At 41.2% G+C, this 15,727-nt stretch overlaps 2 protein-coding genes across 3 annotated transcripts in view; one reads left to right on the top strand and one right to left on the bottom strand.

The window, feature by feature from the left end:
* SLC45A1 (solute carrier family 45 member 1) overlaps window positions 1–3,923 on the bottom strand; it is a 42,369-nt gene extending 38,446 nt beyond the window's left edge. For both annotated transcript variants that reach the window (XM_032201403.1, XM_032201405.1), the window contains exon 1: window positions 3,770–3,923. The gene's annotated coding sequence lies outside the window, so the exon portion shown is untranslated. The remainder of the gene's footprint in view (window positions 1–3,769) is intronic.
* A 431-nt stretch (window positions 3,924–4,354) lies between these two features.
* Window positions 4,355–13,802, top strand: ERRFI1 (ERBB receptor feedback inhibitor 1). The gene is made up of 4 exons (XM_032201601.1): window positions 4,355–4,435; window positions 10,793–10,988; window positions 11,105–11,181; window positions 11,727–13,802. The coding sequence occupies exons 2-4, from the start codon at window positions 10,867–10,869 to the stop codon at window positions 12,923–12,925; spliced, it is 1,398 nt and encodes a 465-aa protein (XP_032057492.1). The 5' UTR covers window positions 4,355–4,435; window positions 10,793–10,866; the 3' UTR covers window positions 12,926–13,802.
* Window positions 13,803–15,727: the final 1,925 nt, after the last annotated feature.

Genomic DNA, 15,727 nt, shown 5'->3' with positions numbered 1-15,727 from the left:
AAAAACTTCCCCCAAACTATTATGATGCAAAACACTACACTCCTGTGGAAACAATACACCTAAAGGGCATAAAAGCATAGTTTGAAGCAATCAGCTCACAGCAAGCCCTCTGGCTCTGTGAAGAAGCAGATACTCTGGGATTTGAGTCAGCTCCTCTGTTTCTGCTGATCCTACCAGTGTTCTGCTATGGAAGGTCTCTCAACAGTGCCCTGAAAGAATTCCATATGACATGGAACGAGCAAGCTCCAGGTATTCTACTGGGGTAGAGCTAGGATTTTTGACAACCAATTTGCATGGCTGAAAGCAAAAATGAACTCAGTCTGGGAGGTCTGTATAACAGTGTCTCTAAATCAGCAATATGCAAGTAATACTTCTCCAAAGCATTCCAATATTACAGGATGGATAGTAAAAAAAACAGATGTGACTGTGCCCACTGCTGGGAAACACAAGTGTGAACAAACAGCTATTTTTAAATTATCAAGTTCCATTCCAGTCTAAGCTGTTACAGAATGTGTGTCAATCTTTGTCCTTTTTTGATCTCTTCCCTCACTCAGCTTATGCTTGTGTACTGAAGAAGTCTGAGCACATGATTACCCCATCCAGGCAACATGCCTTTGAAATGGCTTTTTAATTTAGACTCTCCACTCCCTGACAGACTGACTTTTGCAGTATGTCTGTATTTGCTGTCTAGACACTTGCATATGCTAACCTCTAATTTAGCCCTCCTTTACTGACCCATGAGTTTTTATTCCCTTCTGTGGGTCTTCTGGCTAAACTGGAAACGCAGCACATTCATTCTGCCCCGTACCTCCCTGGTGTAACTGCATTCATACAAATCTGACCACTCAAATAAACATATGTTCCTCATTTACAACAACAAATCCTTACATTAAAAATGTTTCGTTGCACTCTCCTAATCCTGTTCCCTCCTTTGCTGACTCCAAACTCAAAGAACAGAGCAGTCCTTTCCTGGAAGAATCATAGAAACACAGGTTTGGAAAGGACCTGTAAGATCATCTAGTCCAACCGTCCTCCTGTCACCAATACTACTCACTAAGCTACTACATTTTATCTCTCAGCACCTCATCCAGGTGCTTCTTGAACACTGCAAGGGGCCGTGACTCCACTACCTCCCTGGGCAGGCCAATCTGCATAGACAGGGACCTAAGCTGAATTTTGTATGCAGAATCTAATCACTGCGTACCCAGTTGCATAGGCAGAACATGATGAAAATGTCTGACTGAAATATAGAAGGGAGAGCAAAATACAGATACATCCTAAGAATAGCCAAATGCTGGCTCAAATCCAAGGTCCATCTAAGACAATATTGCTTCTAGCTTAGGGAAAAAGGAAAACAACAGATGATTAGGGCCGTGGGCAATGTCCTCTCGCAACAGCCTGACACAAGGCACTTTCTCTACAGCCTGAATGGATTTTTCTTTCATCAGTCTCTGCACATTTTTTTTCCAACTCAAGCTAACACTTCCGGCATTTGCAGCATTCAGATTTAATGAAGGTACACAGATGAGAGCTCACAAAAGCCATGCCGTACTTCCACTTTAAATAGTACGTTTCCACAACAAACCACTTCCATGTGCCTGAAGCATAAAAGATTCCCTATCTGTGTCATTTTCTACAGATGACTTAAGAGGCAATTTAGCTTTATCCAATTGCTTTAAAGTCTTGTATAAGGTGAATTCATATAAAGCCTGAATAATGGGCCCTGTATAAGACAGAATTTGAGCATCAGGTGTGCACAGTTGTATATTGTTGCCATTGTAATCCAAGAGTCTGCACTGCTTATCGTATTTATTAACGTTATCTATTAACTGCTTGTAGTATTTATTAATGTTACATGTTAATGAAACTCATTGTCTCTGCCTCTTCCTCACACACCCACGTCTTTCTCTACCCCAAATTACGTGCCACAGTACACTGCATAACATCCCCCTGTACAGTAAGAAGAGCCATAAAGTTTATCTGCTTGTAATATAGGCAAGATAATTTATTTACTCACGTACCAGCACGACTTTACAACTGCTGCATGATAGCCTCTGACTCGCTAAGAATTCAGTGAGACTACAAGCAGTTCTCATGCAACCTGTATGTGTTATGATTTCCTCCAGATTAACAGATGCTCCAGTTGATTTCTGTCACTTCAGGTTCATAGGCTGAAAACTTAAGTAACTAAGTTTTGTTCTCTTTATTTTGCTGACATGGTCATAATGCATGCATCACTATAGTAAGAGTAACACACATATTCCTTAACCTCAAAATTCTTATGTAGACACACTGTCAGACCACCACAAAGCAGAAGAGAAGATAAGGACCTGAATAAAACATATGAAACGAAACTACGTAATGATCACACTAGGTTTCATTTCTGCCGGGCATATCTTGATTCTGCTTGAGGTAAAGACCGTGATTTTTAGGGAAGAGACGAGGAATATGACAAATCATTCATTTTGGAAGTCAGTAGGCTGATGTGTTGAACTTTAAACTATCATATAATGATAAAATTCATAACTTTCCATGATGGAAAGGTTTATTTACAGACCACCTTCTGCATTGCTTTTTGCTAAGTTTTCTTTTCCCAACTGATTCCTTACTAAGGGGTAGATAAATCCTGCTGCATTTCACAATAGACCATTCAGAACAAGTCTTAGACCACAACACATTGTAAGGCATCACCACTAGCTGCCACTCTAAGCATGGGACCAGGCACAACATAGTGCAGTTCCACCCTAACACAGGGTGTTTTATTTCATCAAAACCATAATCTCATTTGTCTGCTCTACTCTTGTCTTTGGATGGCTTCCACCCCTCTTTGTCCTTTGCTTTCTCTCATCTGCTTACACATCTAGCCAGCTTTAGAGGACCTCTCTTCATTATTTCTCGCATCTAAAGGGAAAAAAAAAATCTCTTCAAATTCTTATCCTTTCCCTTTTGCACATCACCTTCGTTGGTACAAGACAACAGTTCTTATAATACAAATATACAGTAGGATACCTTACTGTCCTTAAAAATTAAGCAGATTAGGAATTTTCAACTACAGACATGCTCCACATAGTGCAGCATTGAAAAGGAAAATCAAAACTCAGCTGTGAAATGAAATCAAGCATTTTTCCTCCTTGGTCACATGTATTCCAGCTCAAGGAATACAGCACGTGCATTTTCTTAAACTATCGTTAGTAGTTCTCAGTGCTAGGAATTTTAGAGACCATCGCAGACATTTCTTTCATCACCAAAGCAATGACTGCACCGTAAAGCAAAACTGATTTTAAAATAATTATAATTTTAAAAAATCTGTATAGGTTTATATTTGTATTTATATATTTATATTTCATATAGGTTTATAAATTTATATTTGCAGAACACCTTCCGCTGAGAATTTTACTGCTCTAGCCGCTACAGTTTATCACCACAAACGCTAACTCTGGACACAAAACACACTGTCAAGTCTGTGCTAATTCACATATAATTAGTCAAGATCCCTAATTAATCGTTGCACATAAATATTAACTGATCTCAGGACAAAGTCCTGGAAAGCGAATGTTCGCAGCAGCAACTCCTACGAAAGCGAAAAAAGTTCCGTTCGCCTGCTGTTAAATTTGGGGATGACGAAGGTTAAATCCCTGTGACCGCAAAGAATCTGAACGCCAAACGAGCCGAGGGGAGCACGAGCTGCTCCTCAAAGGCAGCGTTACCACACAGCGAGCGGGACGCACGAGCGGCAGAGAGCCGGGACCCTTCCCGGAACGCTCCTCACCGGCGGGCACGGACGGGTAACGCAGCACCTCAGCGGCTGTCCCGGCTTCCGCAGCTCGCTTCGTGTCGGGAGGAGGGCAGCGAGCACCCGCTGGCGGCGGACGGCTTCACCGGGCAGGGCCGAGAAGGGCCGGGCGCTGCCTCACGGCGCGGCGGGCCCGGAGCTGAGGCAGCGGCACCGGGCGCGAGCCCCGCGCTGCCGCCGCCCCCCCCCCCCCACGAGGCGCCGCTCCTCCTCCTCCTCCTCCTCCTCCTTCTCCCTCCTCCCTCCGGCGGAAGCTCCCGGCCGGCCTCGCGCTCCGCTCGCCCCCGCCCAGCCAACGCCGCTTCCGCTGCGTCCGGGGGCGGCCCGGCCGCAGGTTTGGGTACCGGGGGGGCCCCCACAGAAGCGGCGCTGCCCGGTGTCGCCGTGTCCCCCCCCCCCACTTTAAGGCCCTGCCGCGACCATCGCCCCTTTAAGAGTTTTCCTGACGTGCCCGCGGCAGGCGGAGGGGGGGAGTGGGCGTGGCGTGGCGTGGGCGGGGCTTCCCGCCGGCCCCGCCTCCCGCTATAAAAGCGCTCGTCCGCGCGCGCCGCGGCAGTGATCGGGCGCTGTGGCGGCTCGGCGCATGCGTGTGTGGCGCCGCCGGCCGCGCGAGGACATGCGGAGCTGCGTGAGGCGCCCGGGGTGAGTACTCCCCCCCTACACCCCCCCCACAGCACCTCAGTCTCGCCCCGCGCCGGGCGAGAGCGGTTGCGGGGCACCCCCGCTGCCGGCTCCGGCCGAGGCCGCTCCCGCCGCCGCCGTCGCCGGGCACCCGGAGCCGCCCCGCGGGGCTCGGCCGCGGCCCGGGACCGCGTCGGGCCCCTCCGGTGGGGAGAGGCCGGGCAGGGCGGCCCCTTCACGGGACGCCGAGGCTCGCTTGGGCCTCGGCGGCGGAGCCGGCCTGGAGGCTGGCGCGGAGCCGCGGTCCCGGCGCGGCTCGGCCCACGCCATCGGGCGCGGAGCGAGGCCGCGGGGCGGCTCCGGGTGCCCGGCGGCGGCGGTGGCGGCGCTTCCCTGCCGCCCCCCTGGCAGCGGGGGCAGCGCCGGGGGCTCGGCGGGGAGGCGCCGTCACGGGGAGCGGCGGCGTTGAGGAGGGCTGCGGGGTGGGACCGGCGGTGGCCGTGCTCGCGTGCCTGGAAGCCAACGCGGCGTGCCGCGCGTTTTCCTCCGGAGTTTTCCCCGGTATCGGGTTCCTCTCTGCGACTTTCGGGCAAAAACAAGGGGTCGCGGCGTGGGCTGTTTGCGCTCTTAATTTAGGATGGCTTGATTTAGCCGTCCTAAACGTTTCTCGGCGGTTTAGCACCCTGGGTTTTCAAAAATAGCTCCTCTCGGTGGTGTTTAAATCCGGAGACATCGCTGTGCTCCTAAAGCATTTAGTGTATCTCTGAAGCGTGTGCGCTCTGTGGACGCGCACCGTGGTGGTTACACAGCGTGAGCAGTCCAGAGGGACTCTTGACACTTCAGTGATCTTGTGCCACCAGTGAACTGACTAAGAACCATGTGCAGCATTGCTGAAGCAGTAAGCTAAATCTCTTCATGCTTCATCTAAGGATAACAATGCTTAATTCAGTATTGATAAACTGGATGGTAAAGGCTCTGGTGACAAGGTGCGTTTGGTCAGTTTGGGGATTCTTGGGTCTTTGGATGCCAGGTGAACAATGTGTCTGCATCACAAACGCATTTGAAGTTTTTACTACTTGTCAATGAAGTTGATGCAGAGGAAACAAAACTGCTCTATTCACCCACATTACTTTACGCTTAGACTTAGTTTTCTTTCCTTACTAATTTTCTGATATGGGCCATTTTGTTTATTAAGTAAAAGACAATTTTTTGAGGGGGCTTACTGGTAAAGCCCTTTGTCATCCTCTGCAATATAGGAATTATTTCAGAGGAGAACAGTTCCGCTTCTCTGTAATGAAAAACAGAATTAAAACTTATCACAGCGAGTCTAATGCCATGGTTATGACTGAGTCAGCTAAAAAGGAATTTTTATTTCCTGAATGTAAGCTGGCTATATTCACATTAAAATTTTCAAGAGGATGAAGTACCATACCTTAAACACGCATCTGAAATTTGACAAGCAGAGGCAAGGCAGTTGTCTTACTATTTAATTATTAGTTTTCTGTTGGCAATTTACAGGTTCCTCCCAGTTGCTGTGTAGGACCATGAAATGGTAGCCCAGATTTTAAATAAACTTAACTCCTTGATGAACTGCAGTTCTTGAAGTATATTCCAAAATAGATGACTGTTACAATCTCAATATGTGGTCTGTGCAATTGATTAGTCTCTAAACTTATGCCCATCATCTTCTGGGGTATATCTGTAGAATTTATTTTATTTGCAACCTCATCTGATTTGAGCAGCACTTCTATCTGTCTGCACTAAGTGGTCGTGTTAAATGCTCTACAACAGAATGGGCCGTTTGTGGTTGAGAGAATGTATAGTAAAAACTCTCAAAGTTACAAGTATGCATCATTTGTATAATAACCCTAAAGAATAAAGTTCCTCTAATGGAACGTCTTTGGGGACCTATATTTATTTTTATTATTTCTGGGACACAGTTTACTTTGTGAAATTGCACAGTGGAGCTTAGATGCCTAGTAAATAAGATCAAGGCATTAAATGAATAGATTTAAAACAACCTTCTTGTAAGTTCATTTTTGCTAGGTGTCAGTCAAAGAGCATTTATCTGGTTTCAAAGACAAAAGCACTTAAGGGTTGATATGACCACTAGAGAACAAAGGGTTTATTGTTATGGGGGTTCCTTGTTTGTTTGGGGGTTGTGTTTTGTTGTTGTTTTGTTAGTTTTGGGTTTTGGTGGTGACTTCCACACCTCCCCCCCCCCTTGTTCTGTTTGTTTTTAGGTATATGGAACTCCAGAAAGCATAGAAAGGTAATTCAGGCTTTTAAATATCCATTTAGAAGTCTGAAATACTTAAATATTAAAAGGGGACTCTATTTCAGGTACTTACGTTAAACAGAAAGTCAAAGGAAAAAAAAAAAGGAAATTACATCACATTGACAAATAAGGAACAGCGAGCTAGAGTGGATGACTTGTAGTGCAAAAATGTGCCCCTCCTCCTGTGAATTGCTTCTGAGATTTGTTAAAGATATGTGGTGGCAAGGTGAACAAAAATAGGTTGTAGATTTAAGGTAGCTATATTTCTTTCCTCTCCCAAAAGTGGTAAGTAGGTCTTTTCCCCATCCCTCCTTTCCAAGAAGTATATAAGCTGCTTGTTAGGATTGTTGCCTTCATAAAATTTGTCCAAAATTTGTACAGGTATTCAGAAATGCTTCATAGCAAATTGCCTCCGTATCCATTAAGTGAAACATTCTGGGACTTGTTCAGTCTATTGTGCAAACCAGAATTTGGTTTATTATGAAACTGGCTTGCCTCAAATACTTGGTAGTGTTGGAGTGTTGAGCAGGAAACGCTAACAAAAGTCTGTGATCAGCCATAGGTCATGAACAAAGATATATGCAATTGCTTCTTAGTATCTAAATAGAGGAATACTTGTGGTATAGCAACAGTAATTAGTGAAACAAATCAGTATGAAAATTGTATTGAGGATGCTTTATGTAACTCAGTTTCAGCATTTCTTCTCAAGATTTTCCTGATATATGCACATATCCATTCCTCGCTGTATAAATACCCTACTGTTAACAGGTACATTTGACAATTTTCAGTTTAAACGTATCCTTTAGGGTAATTAATATTGATAAACGTGAGCACACGTGAATGATTAAAAATTCTCCCTTTTGCCTTACAGTGGATAGTGTTGAATTTCCTAAAGTACTCTCAAACCTTTGAGTTGCCCTGGCTTGTATTAACACTGTAGTGATTGCTAGTTGTAATTGTATTTTGAACTAACCAAGTTTCTTTTGAATAACACAAACTATAACACCTTCAGAAACACTCGAAGTGCTCAATCAGTGCACTCAAAGCACTCGATCTCTCTCTAATGCATAATCTATGCATAACTAGGCCAGACAAGCAGAGTAACTGGAAACCCACTTTGAGGAACATAAATTGTGCAAATGAGTAGCAAACAAGCATGAGAGATACAGAATGCTTCATTATTGCTTAGTGTCCATTTTCTTTTGCAAATTTAGGTTGATTTTATTTATGGTAAATTTAGATCCTTAAATCTTTAAGGAGGCAATATTGGACCAACACTTAAAAGTTACAGTGGAAACTGTTGCTGTTTATATTTTCTTGACTAACTTGTGTATTTTTTTAAAACCAATTGCTAGAAATTATGTACTGCTCTTCTTTAGAAAGAAGACTGTATAAAATGTAGAGATTGCACTTTTCAATTAGATAACCATATGGGTCCCTCTTAAGATACTGTTTGTTTAAGCAAGCTTGTTTGTTTAAACACGTTTTAGAATGTAAGCACCAGCTCTCCAGACTCTGGACTGAAAAAGTGTAAGTAGGTGATTTGGTGAAGGAGCACATACATACCTTACCTTTTGAAGCATGGAGGACCATTTCTTAACTCAGTCCATTCAGAGCTTTTCATTGAAATGTGACAAGTCACTTGTGAGCTCAAAAAGAGGTTATTAGTAGAAGCAGGCAAGTTTTGGCTGCAAAACGTGTTTGTGTTTTATTTTAAAAAATAGTGAATTGAAATAAGTGAAAATTACTTTCTACTGGAGTATGTAAATATTTAAGTCCATTTCAGAAGTTGTGCTTAGCATGCCAGAGGGATTTCAGAGAAGCAATTGTGCAACTATCAGTCTTGAGAGCTGAGATTTAGACAGCATTTAGAAAGCTGACACAGTAATTACTAGCAGGAGTTTTGGCATGGGATCTGATGGAGGTTGGGCCTCTTAACAAGCCCTGCAAGGGTTGTATGTTATCATAGCAAGTGCATTACATGTGCTCTCAAACTATAGCAATGCCACCCCCCTTCCTGTCTCAATTTTTTTTGTATCATAATCAATGTCTCTCTCATGGTCTTGTCAGATCTTGCATGCTCACTGAGGTGGAGTACTGTCATTTGCTGACTAATCAGTGATTTAAACTTGTAACTTACATCTGATTTCAAAAAAAATAAATAAATTAGAGGTGCGAACTCCTTCATAGATTTTATTCTTAAATTCACTAATTCATTCTTCTATGTTTAATTTGCAGATTCATTACTAATAGTCTAGGATCTGTGAGGTGTGAAAAATCATTACTCTATAGCATAAGCTGATATCACAGGTGTCTTATTTGTGAGTTGTGTTAGTTACTTGTTAGAAATGGTGCTATATTTGTACAGTGCTTCTTAAGAAATCCTTTTAATCAAAAACACTTGAGTCTTCTCTTCCACCACAGAAATTGTTTCTGTTTGCATTTACAGAACTAGAAGGAAGATTCTGTTGTTAGAAAGCTATTGAAGATTTTCTGAACTCATTTGCTAATCATAACTATGTCATTACTTCATAGGACTGCATGTTTATATTTAATTTTACTTTGAAAATCTGTAGTTCACATTACTGAAAAGAGTCCAACTGGACTGTGTAATGCAAAAACTAACTGGCTTAAGCTAGCTTTTAAGGAGATTATCTACAAAGGAAAAACATACTCTTCGCTAAAATCAGAAGGACAGCAGTAGATGTGACCGAGACTCTAACACTGTGTATTCCAAACACTGGTTGGGCCCTTGTTCACTTCCAGTAAAGACAATAGTCTCCTGTCTAGAGTTCTTGTAAAGTTGTTGTTTGGAATATTTTGGTAGCAGCTAGTAAATAAACACTTCTGTTGACACAAGTGTTGTCACTGACAGTCATGATTAACAGAACATTTGGAAAAGGCTGACAGAGTTCTTATTGTAAATAAGCTATTACTTATTTCTGTACCCTGTTTTCTTGTGGTACCTTACTGTGAAGGGGTTTTCTTGATATGCTTAGTCCACTGATGTAGCTGGCTCTCAACTGTTGGTTGAGACTTTTCTTAAAGTGGAATTTTTTCTTCAGGGAAAAAAAAAAGTATTTTAATAAACTGGTCATATTCTTGAGAAAGGGGTAAATTAAACTTTTTTTTTTCCCAGCCATAACACCATATTGTATCTGCTGAATTTAGGATATTTGTGTAGTTGAAGAGCAGACCCAGAGAACATCCTTGCTTAGACGAGGACTAACCTTCTGCTTTTGGAATTGTTGACTAGTTTTATGCTGTTTCTTTTCCTGAGATAATACATTCTCAGTTTCCTAAACAAAATCCTGTGAGTCAACTTGTTCCTTAGACTATGATTTCTTACTGAATTTAAGGCAATTTCTGATACACTTTTTTCCTATTGTAAACAGGCCAGACAAAGCATTGTTCACACATTTGAAGTAAATCTGAACACAGCAGGATGGTTTAAATGGAGGTTATTTCAAGTCACCAGATTTCTGACTTGTTTGAAATAAGTAGCTAGAAGACTCGAGCATATTTTAAAGTATCTTGATGCTTAAAATTGTTTACAATCGTGACTGCTCTATATAAAAAGTTCTGGAATTCTGACCAAAATAGTAATTCTGTTTATTGGAGCTGTTATTTGAGAAAAGTCCATTTGTTATTCCACTTATGGTAGCACTTAAAAACATGTTAGGCTATTATGTGTTGGCTACAATGGAATCCATGAACTCATTAGCAAAAAGACATAACTATAGATAGATGTCTACTAGTAAGTTAAATTGTTCTGGTAAGCTAAATTTGTTTGAGTATCTGGCAGTTTATATATATGAGCTGAAGCTGTTGATGCACAGTTCTGATATATCAGTAGCTTTATTTGAACATTTGTCTTGTTTCTATACAGTTTAATTCCATTTAAGAGAACTTATCTTTTGTTCTTCAGTTTTACAGTCAGAGACAAAGTAAGAAATTTTGTAAAGTTTTCCTTCTGGCATGTATGGGGACAGAAAACATGTTACAGAGCTATTTAATTCCTTCAGGTTCTGAAGTTTCAGATCGGAGGTCAACTCATGTTTGCATTACTGATAATTGTCTTTTTTTTTTTTTTTTTTCAGGGAATGCCAATTGCAGCAAGTCTGTCACCCACTGAATTTCTAGGGTTGGGAGACTGATCACAGAGCAGTACACAATGTCAGCTGCGGGAGTTGCTGCTCAGGAGATGAGAGTCCCATTAAAAAATGGATTTCTTCATGCTAGTCAAGGTGTGGGGAGTCTGAAAACCTGCTGGGGTAGTCACAGTGGATTTGAGAAGTGAGTGTAAAATTTGACCTATAGTATTTCACATATATGAAAATAAGTATTGAGAATATTGTACCAGTACTGATCTGTGGCTTGTTTACAGTGAACACATTTTATTTTTTTTTTAGTACTTTTTTTAATGTGGACCCTATAGCAGTGGCATATAACTTGAATCCATCAGCAGAGCAACATTTACCATCAATTGGTAAGTATAAAGTCTAACATATCTTTAGGTTGTGTAATGGATGTGTCTTGGGGGGAAAAAAATCTTCAAGTCTTCAGTAAGATAAGTGCTTTCTGATTTTGGATATAAGGCTGCCCTCTGGCGAGGGAATGCAGATATTTCAAGAAAATACTACTTAAAAACAGTAAAAAAAAAAAAAAAATTAATGATGTGAGCAAAAAAAAAAAAAAACAACCCACACACCACGCTTTTCCTTGTATTTACAAGCCTCTGAGTTACCCAATTTGGTATGTCTGTTAGAATCTTCATAGCTACAGCTCTGTTCTAATGTTTATGTGTGAGTTCTCTTGAACTACCTCATTTAACTGGAGCACTGGCCTAAAACAAGAAGGTAATCAGCTGCTGTCCTAATTAAGCACATAACTAAAAGATACTTAAGGCTTGCTACTGGCATTATTAAGTAGGCACTACTTCTTGCGTTACAGGAAATAGTTAAATATGCAGTGGGAAAGTCACATGGTAAAGTATTACTTAGAAAAGTTTCTAAGACTTTCTCACCTTTTTAGGGCACTCTTCCAACCACGTTTCGACAAGCGACCACAGCTTTGCTGAAAGTTGTATCCAGGTCCCATCTCAGAAATCTAGTCCAGCTCCTGTAAGTCCCAAAAATGAACAGCCAATTTCAAGATGTGAAGACTATCTTGTTCCTGGCTTTAGTAAACTGTCATTAGCCGTAGGCTATGTTTCTGAAGAAACACCTCCTCACATGCCAACAAAAAATGGGCCAATTCAGTTTCTGTGTGCATCTTCCAATGACCGTAGCTCCAGGCCACTACCCCCTCTGCCTATTTCGGAGGATCTTACTCAAGATGAGGTTGACAGAGAAGTGGAATTCCTGACTAGCTCAGATACTGACTTTTTGTTAGAAGATTATGAACTTCCTCCTTTTAAATCCAGTGCTCCGAGTCGGCGGAGCTTTAGGGGTTGTGGACAAATCAACTATGCATATTTTGATGCTCCAGCAGGACCAAAAACAGAAGATACCAACCCCACACAAAGCCTAAATGGATACACGTCCAGTATTTACCCTCCCCCACAGCAGCTGCATCGACGTTTGCGAAGGTCTCATTCAGGCCCAGCTGGCTCTCTTAATAAACCAGTAGTGAGACTATCTGGATACTTAAACAGGTCTTCTCCAAACTCCGATGAAGATAAACCAGAGATTCCACCGAGGGTTCCCATACCTCCAAGAGCTCTCAAACCAGATTACAGAAGGTGGTCAGCAGAAGTTGCTTCTAGTGCATACAGTGATGAAGATAGGCCTCCCAAAGTGCCCCCTAGAGAACCTTTGTCATGCAGTAATTCCCGTACACCAAGTCCTAAGAGCCTGCCATCATACCTCAACGGGGTTATGCCCCCCACCCAGAGTTTTGCACCTGATCCTAAATATGTCAGCACCAAAGCTCTGCAAAGACAAAATAGTGAAGGATCTTCCAACAAGGTCCCTTGCATTCTTCCAATTATTGAAAATGGTAAGAAGGCCAGTTCAACACACTACTACCTGCTGCCTGAAAGGCCTCCATATCTGGACAAGTACGAGAAGTTCTTCAGAGAAGCAGAAGAAACTAGCTCTAACATGGAGATGCAGTCCTGGTCTGGTGACTGTGTAGCTACTTCATCCGCAACAAAACTGGACTCAAAACCTAGAGTGGACATAACTGGTCATCTCAAACGAAAACATCTGTCTTACGTGGTTTCTCCATAGTCCCTGGGAGTACAACACAGTTGAGCTGTTGAGGATGGAGAAAAATTGTATCACGTTACAAAGTTCTTAAGGTTTTCAAATAATGAAGTAGGACAAGTTTATCCTCTGAGAACTAAATAGTGGATGGTAAAGTCCTCTTATACTGCATATCTCTGATATGTTTCTTAAGACTGTTTTTTGTCTTGGTACATAGAGCTGAAACCTTACAAAGATTCCATAGAAACGTATGGAGAGATAGTCACAGTTGGCCAGTTGTATGCTACCCTAGATTAACGTATTTGGTAGTCACGTTATAAAAAAAATAAAATCTAGCTTTGCTTATGAGTTAGTTATAAAGCTGACAACAGAACAGATAATGCAGTACATTTGTTGTATCAGGCATTTCCAAAACTTTTTTTTTTAACCCAGTAACTGCTGAGAACAGATTCTATTCTCTTTCACTATGATATTCCAACCTGGTAAGAAGGTAACTGCAAGATCAGTTATCCACTTCAAGACTTGCTAAGAATAACTAAAATGTTCTTAGAATGATGAATCCATTTTACAAGCTAATTGGATACTAATAGACTTTTACAGTGAAGCAGCTTGGAACTGAGTTAGGCTTTGTGGATTCTTTCGGTTGCTAGAGGCACGTGGCTCAATTTTGCAGGTTTTCCTAGGAGAGACATGGACCAGCTATTGCTAAGCCTCTGCTGCTGCTCTTTTCCTGCTTGATCCTAGAAAGATGTGAAAGTCATAAAAGTGACAGAGGATATGAGCAGCTATATGACTGCTAGTAGGTAGATAACAACAACTACATGCTCATCTAGAGTCTGAAATTCTGAGTATAAAAAAAACAAACAACACAAGCTGGTCTTGTGTTTTGGTTTCTGTTCAGTATTTTAGGGGAGGAGGAGGGTGTGAGGGGAAAAAAAAACATGATTCCATTTATGAACAGTGTCAGTCCTATCTCTGCTTCAGACACTGCTTCTTGCTGTTTAATTTTTCCTCATTCTGCCTCAGTGTTCCAATAAAGTTAATTGAAGTACCACATTTGTTAGCAGTTTCTTGTGCTCGTTTTGATTACATTTATCCTCTTACAGATAAGCACAAAAGAAAGGGTGCTCTTTAACAGAGGTACATGAAAATGAATATGTTCCTCCTAACACAAATAAACAAGCTGTTTACAATTTAAACTGCTGAATGAGATGTTTGAGCTATTTTAAAGCTTACTTTTTGTTTTAGTACAGACTAAATGAAGGTGAAATACATGCTATAGAAATGCACTGATATTTCTGCATCATGTACAGTATTGAATAAAGAAGAATTCACTTTGTATTTTGAATATTGTCATGTCTTGAATTTAATAAAGTTATAATATACTTATTTATGATACATTTTGGTTTTTGTTTCATTGAATATTGTATGCAGTTAATCATTTGAGCTTTGCATTTACTGGGAAATTCAAAGAGGAAAATGTTAAATATGCAACACATGTTGAACAGCTTGCATTTAGGATTGATGTGGAAGTGTTCAATAACTCATGTTGCACAAATTAATTTTAATTCCTCCTTACTACCTGACAGCTTGGTGTGTATAGTCTGCTGGTAATAAAACATCTTGTAAGATTAAGTTATATGGCCTATCAAGATTAATAGCCTTTGTTACTTCTGAAGTCACCCATACCATGTTAGGTACAGTCTTACAGAAAAGAGGACAGTAGTGTCCCTGACTTCAATTTTTCAACTGTTAAAAAAGGACCTAAATTGTGTGCTTGAGGGTGGAGTTCCTAACTCTGAATATGACAAAAAGCTCAAGTATAACATTTGCTTTGTTTTTCACATTAAGCAAAAAAAAATTACTAATATTCATCACAAAATACATGTATTGAACTGTAGTACCTGACCCATGGATAAGATTACTGAAAATTTGAAGAGGCATCATGGTTTTTTTGATGTCTTAGTTGTGTATGCAGGTAAATGCTTGCCTTGATCTGGCAGTCACAGTCATTTCTGTGAATGAGGTTATTTCAGAATAAAGCAGGTTATTACCATCCTTGGAATTATACTTGATGAAAAAATGTCAGGTGTAATTTTTCAGTAATGCCTAATTACTTCGGTGTTTTTTTTTTTTTTTTTACTGTTATACTTAAAAGTGCTTAAAAACCTGTGCCATAACACTGGTAAGAACCCACACAAAGATTGGCCTCCACAACATAAACAAGTAATCTAATCTTATGCAAGGCTGTTGACAATATTATTTGTCCTACAAAAAGCTGTTTCCCATCTGTATTTTTCTTAGGTGGAAAATGAAATTAATACTTGCAACCTTCCCTGTAAATCTGAGCAGTTTTAACCCTAATCCACAGTATAAGAAGGACATAAAACTAATAGGATGTGTCTAAAGGAGGGCTATGAAAATGTTGAAGGGTCTAGGAAGGAAGACATACAAGTAGCAGGTTCAGGTTGAATATTAGGAAAAGTTTCTTCACTGAGAAGGCAGTCAGGCACTGAACAAGCTCCACAGTTAAGCAGTCAAGCGAGCCTGCTTTTCTCCCTTAACTTGAGATTCTTGAAAGCCACAAGTCTCAGTTCAGCCCTTAATAACTCTTACTCTCAAGTTAGTAGCAAACCCGCTCTTGCATGGGACAAAGCATCCACATCCAGCTATCCCACAGTAAATGTCTTCCTTGCTTTCATTTAGATTGTTTTGACTTGAGTGTCCAGGAAAGAGCCATGTTCCTCATGCGCTAAGTGCCTAGTGTACACAGAGAAATTAAACCTTGACATCTTGACAGGGAGGCCAGCCCAGGCATTCTGTGCT

The sequence above is a fragment of the Aythya fuligula genome, chromosome 21, assembly GCF_009819795.1.
Source record: "Aythya fuligula isolate bAytFul2 chromosome 21, bAytFul2.pri, whole genome shotgun sequence".
Classification (NCBI taxonomy): domain Eukaryota; kingdom Metazoa; phylum Chordata; class Aves; order Anseriformes; family Anatidae; genus Aythya; species Aythya fuligula.
The sequence above is the reverse complement of the archived record's forward strand: the minus strand, read 5'-3'. Positions and strand labels throughout refer to the sequence as shown.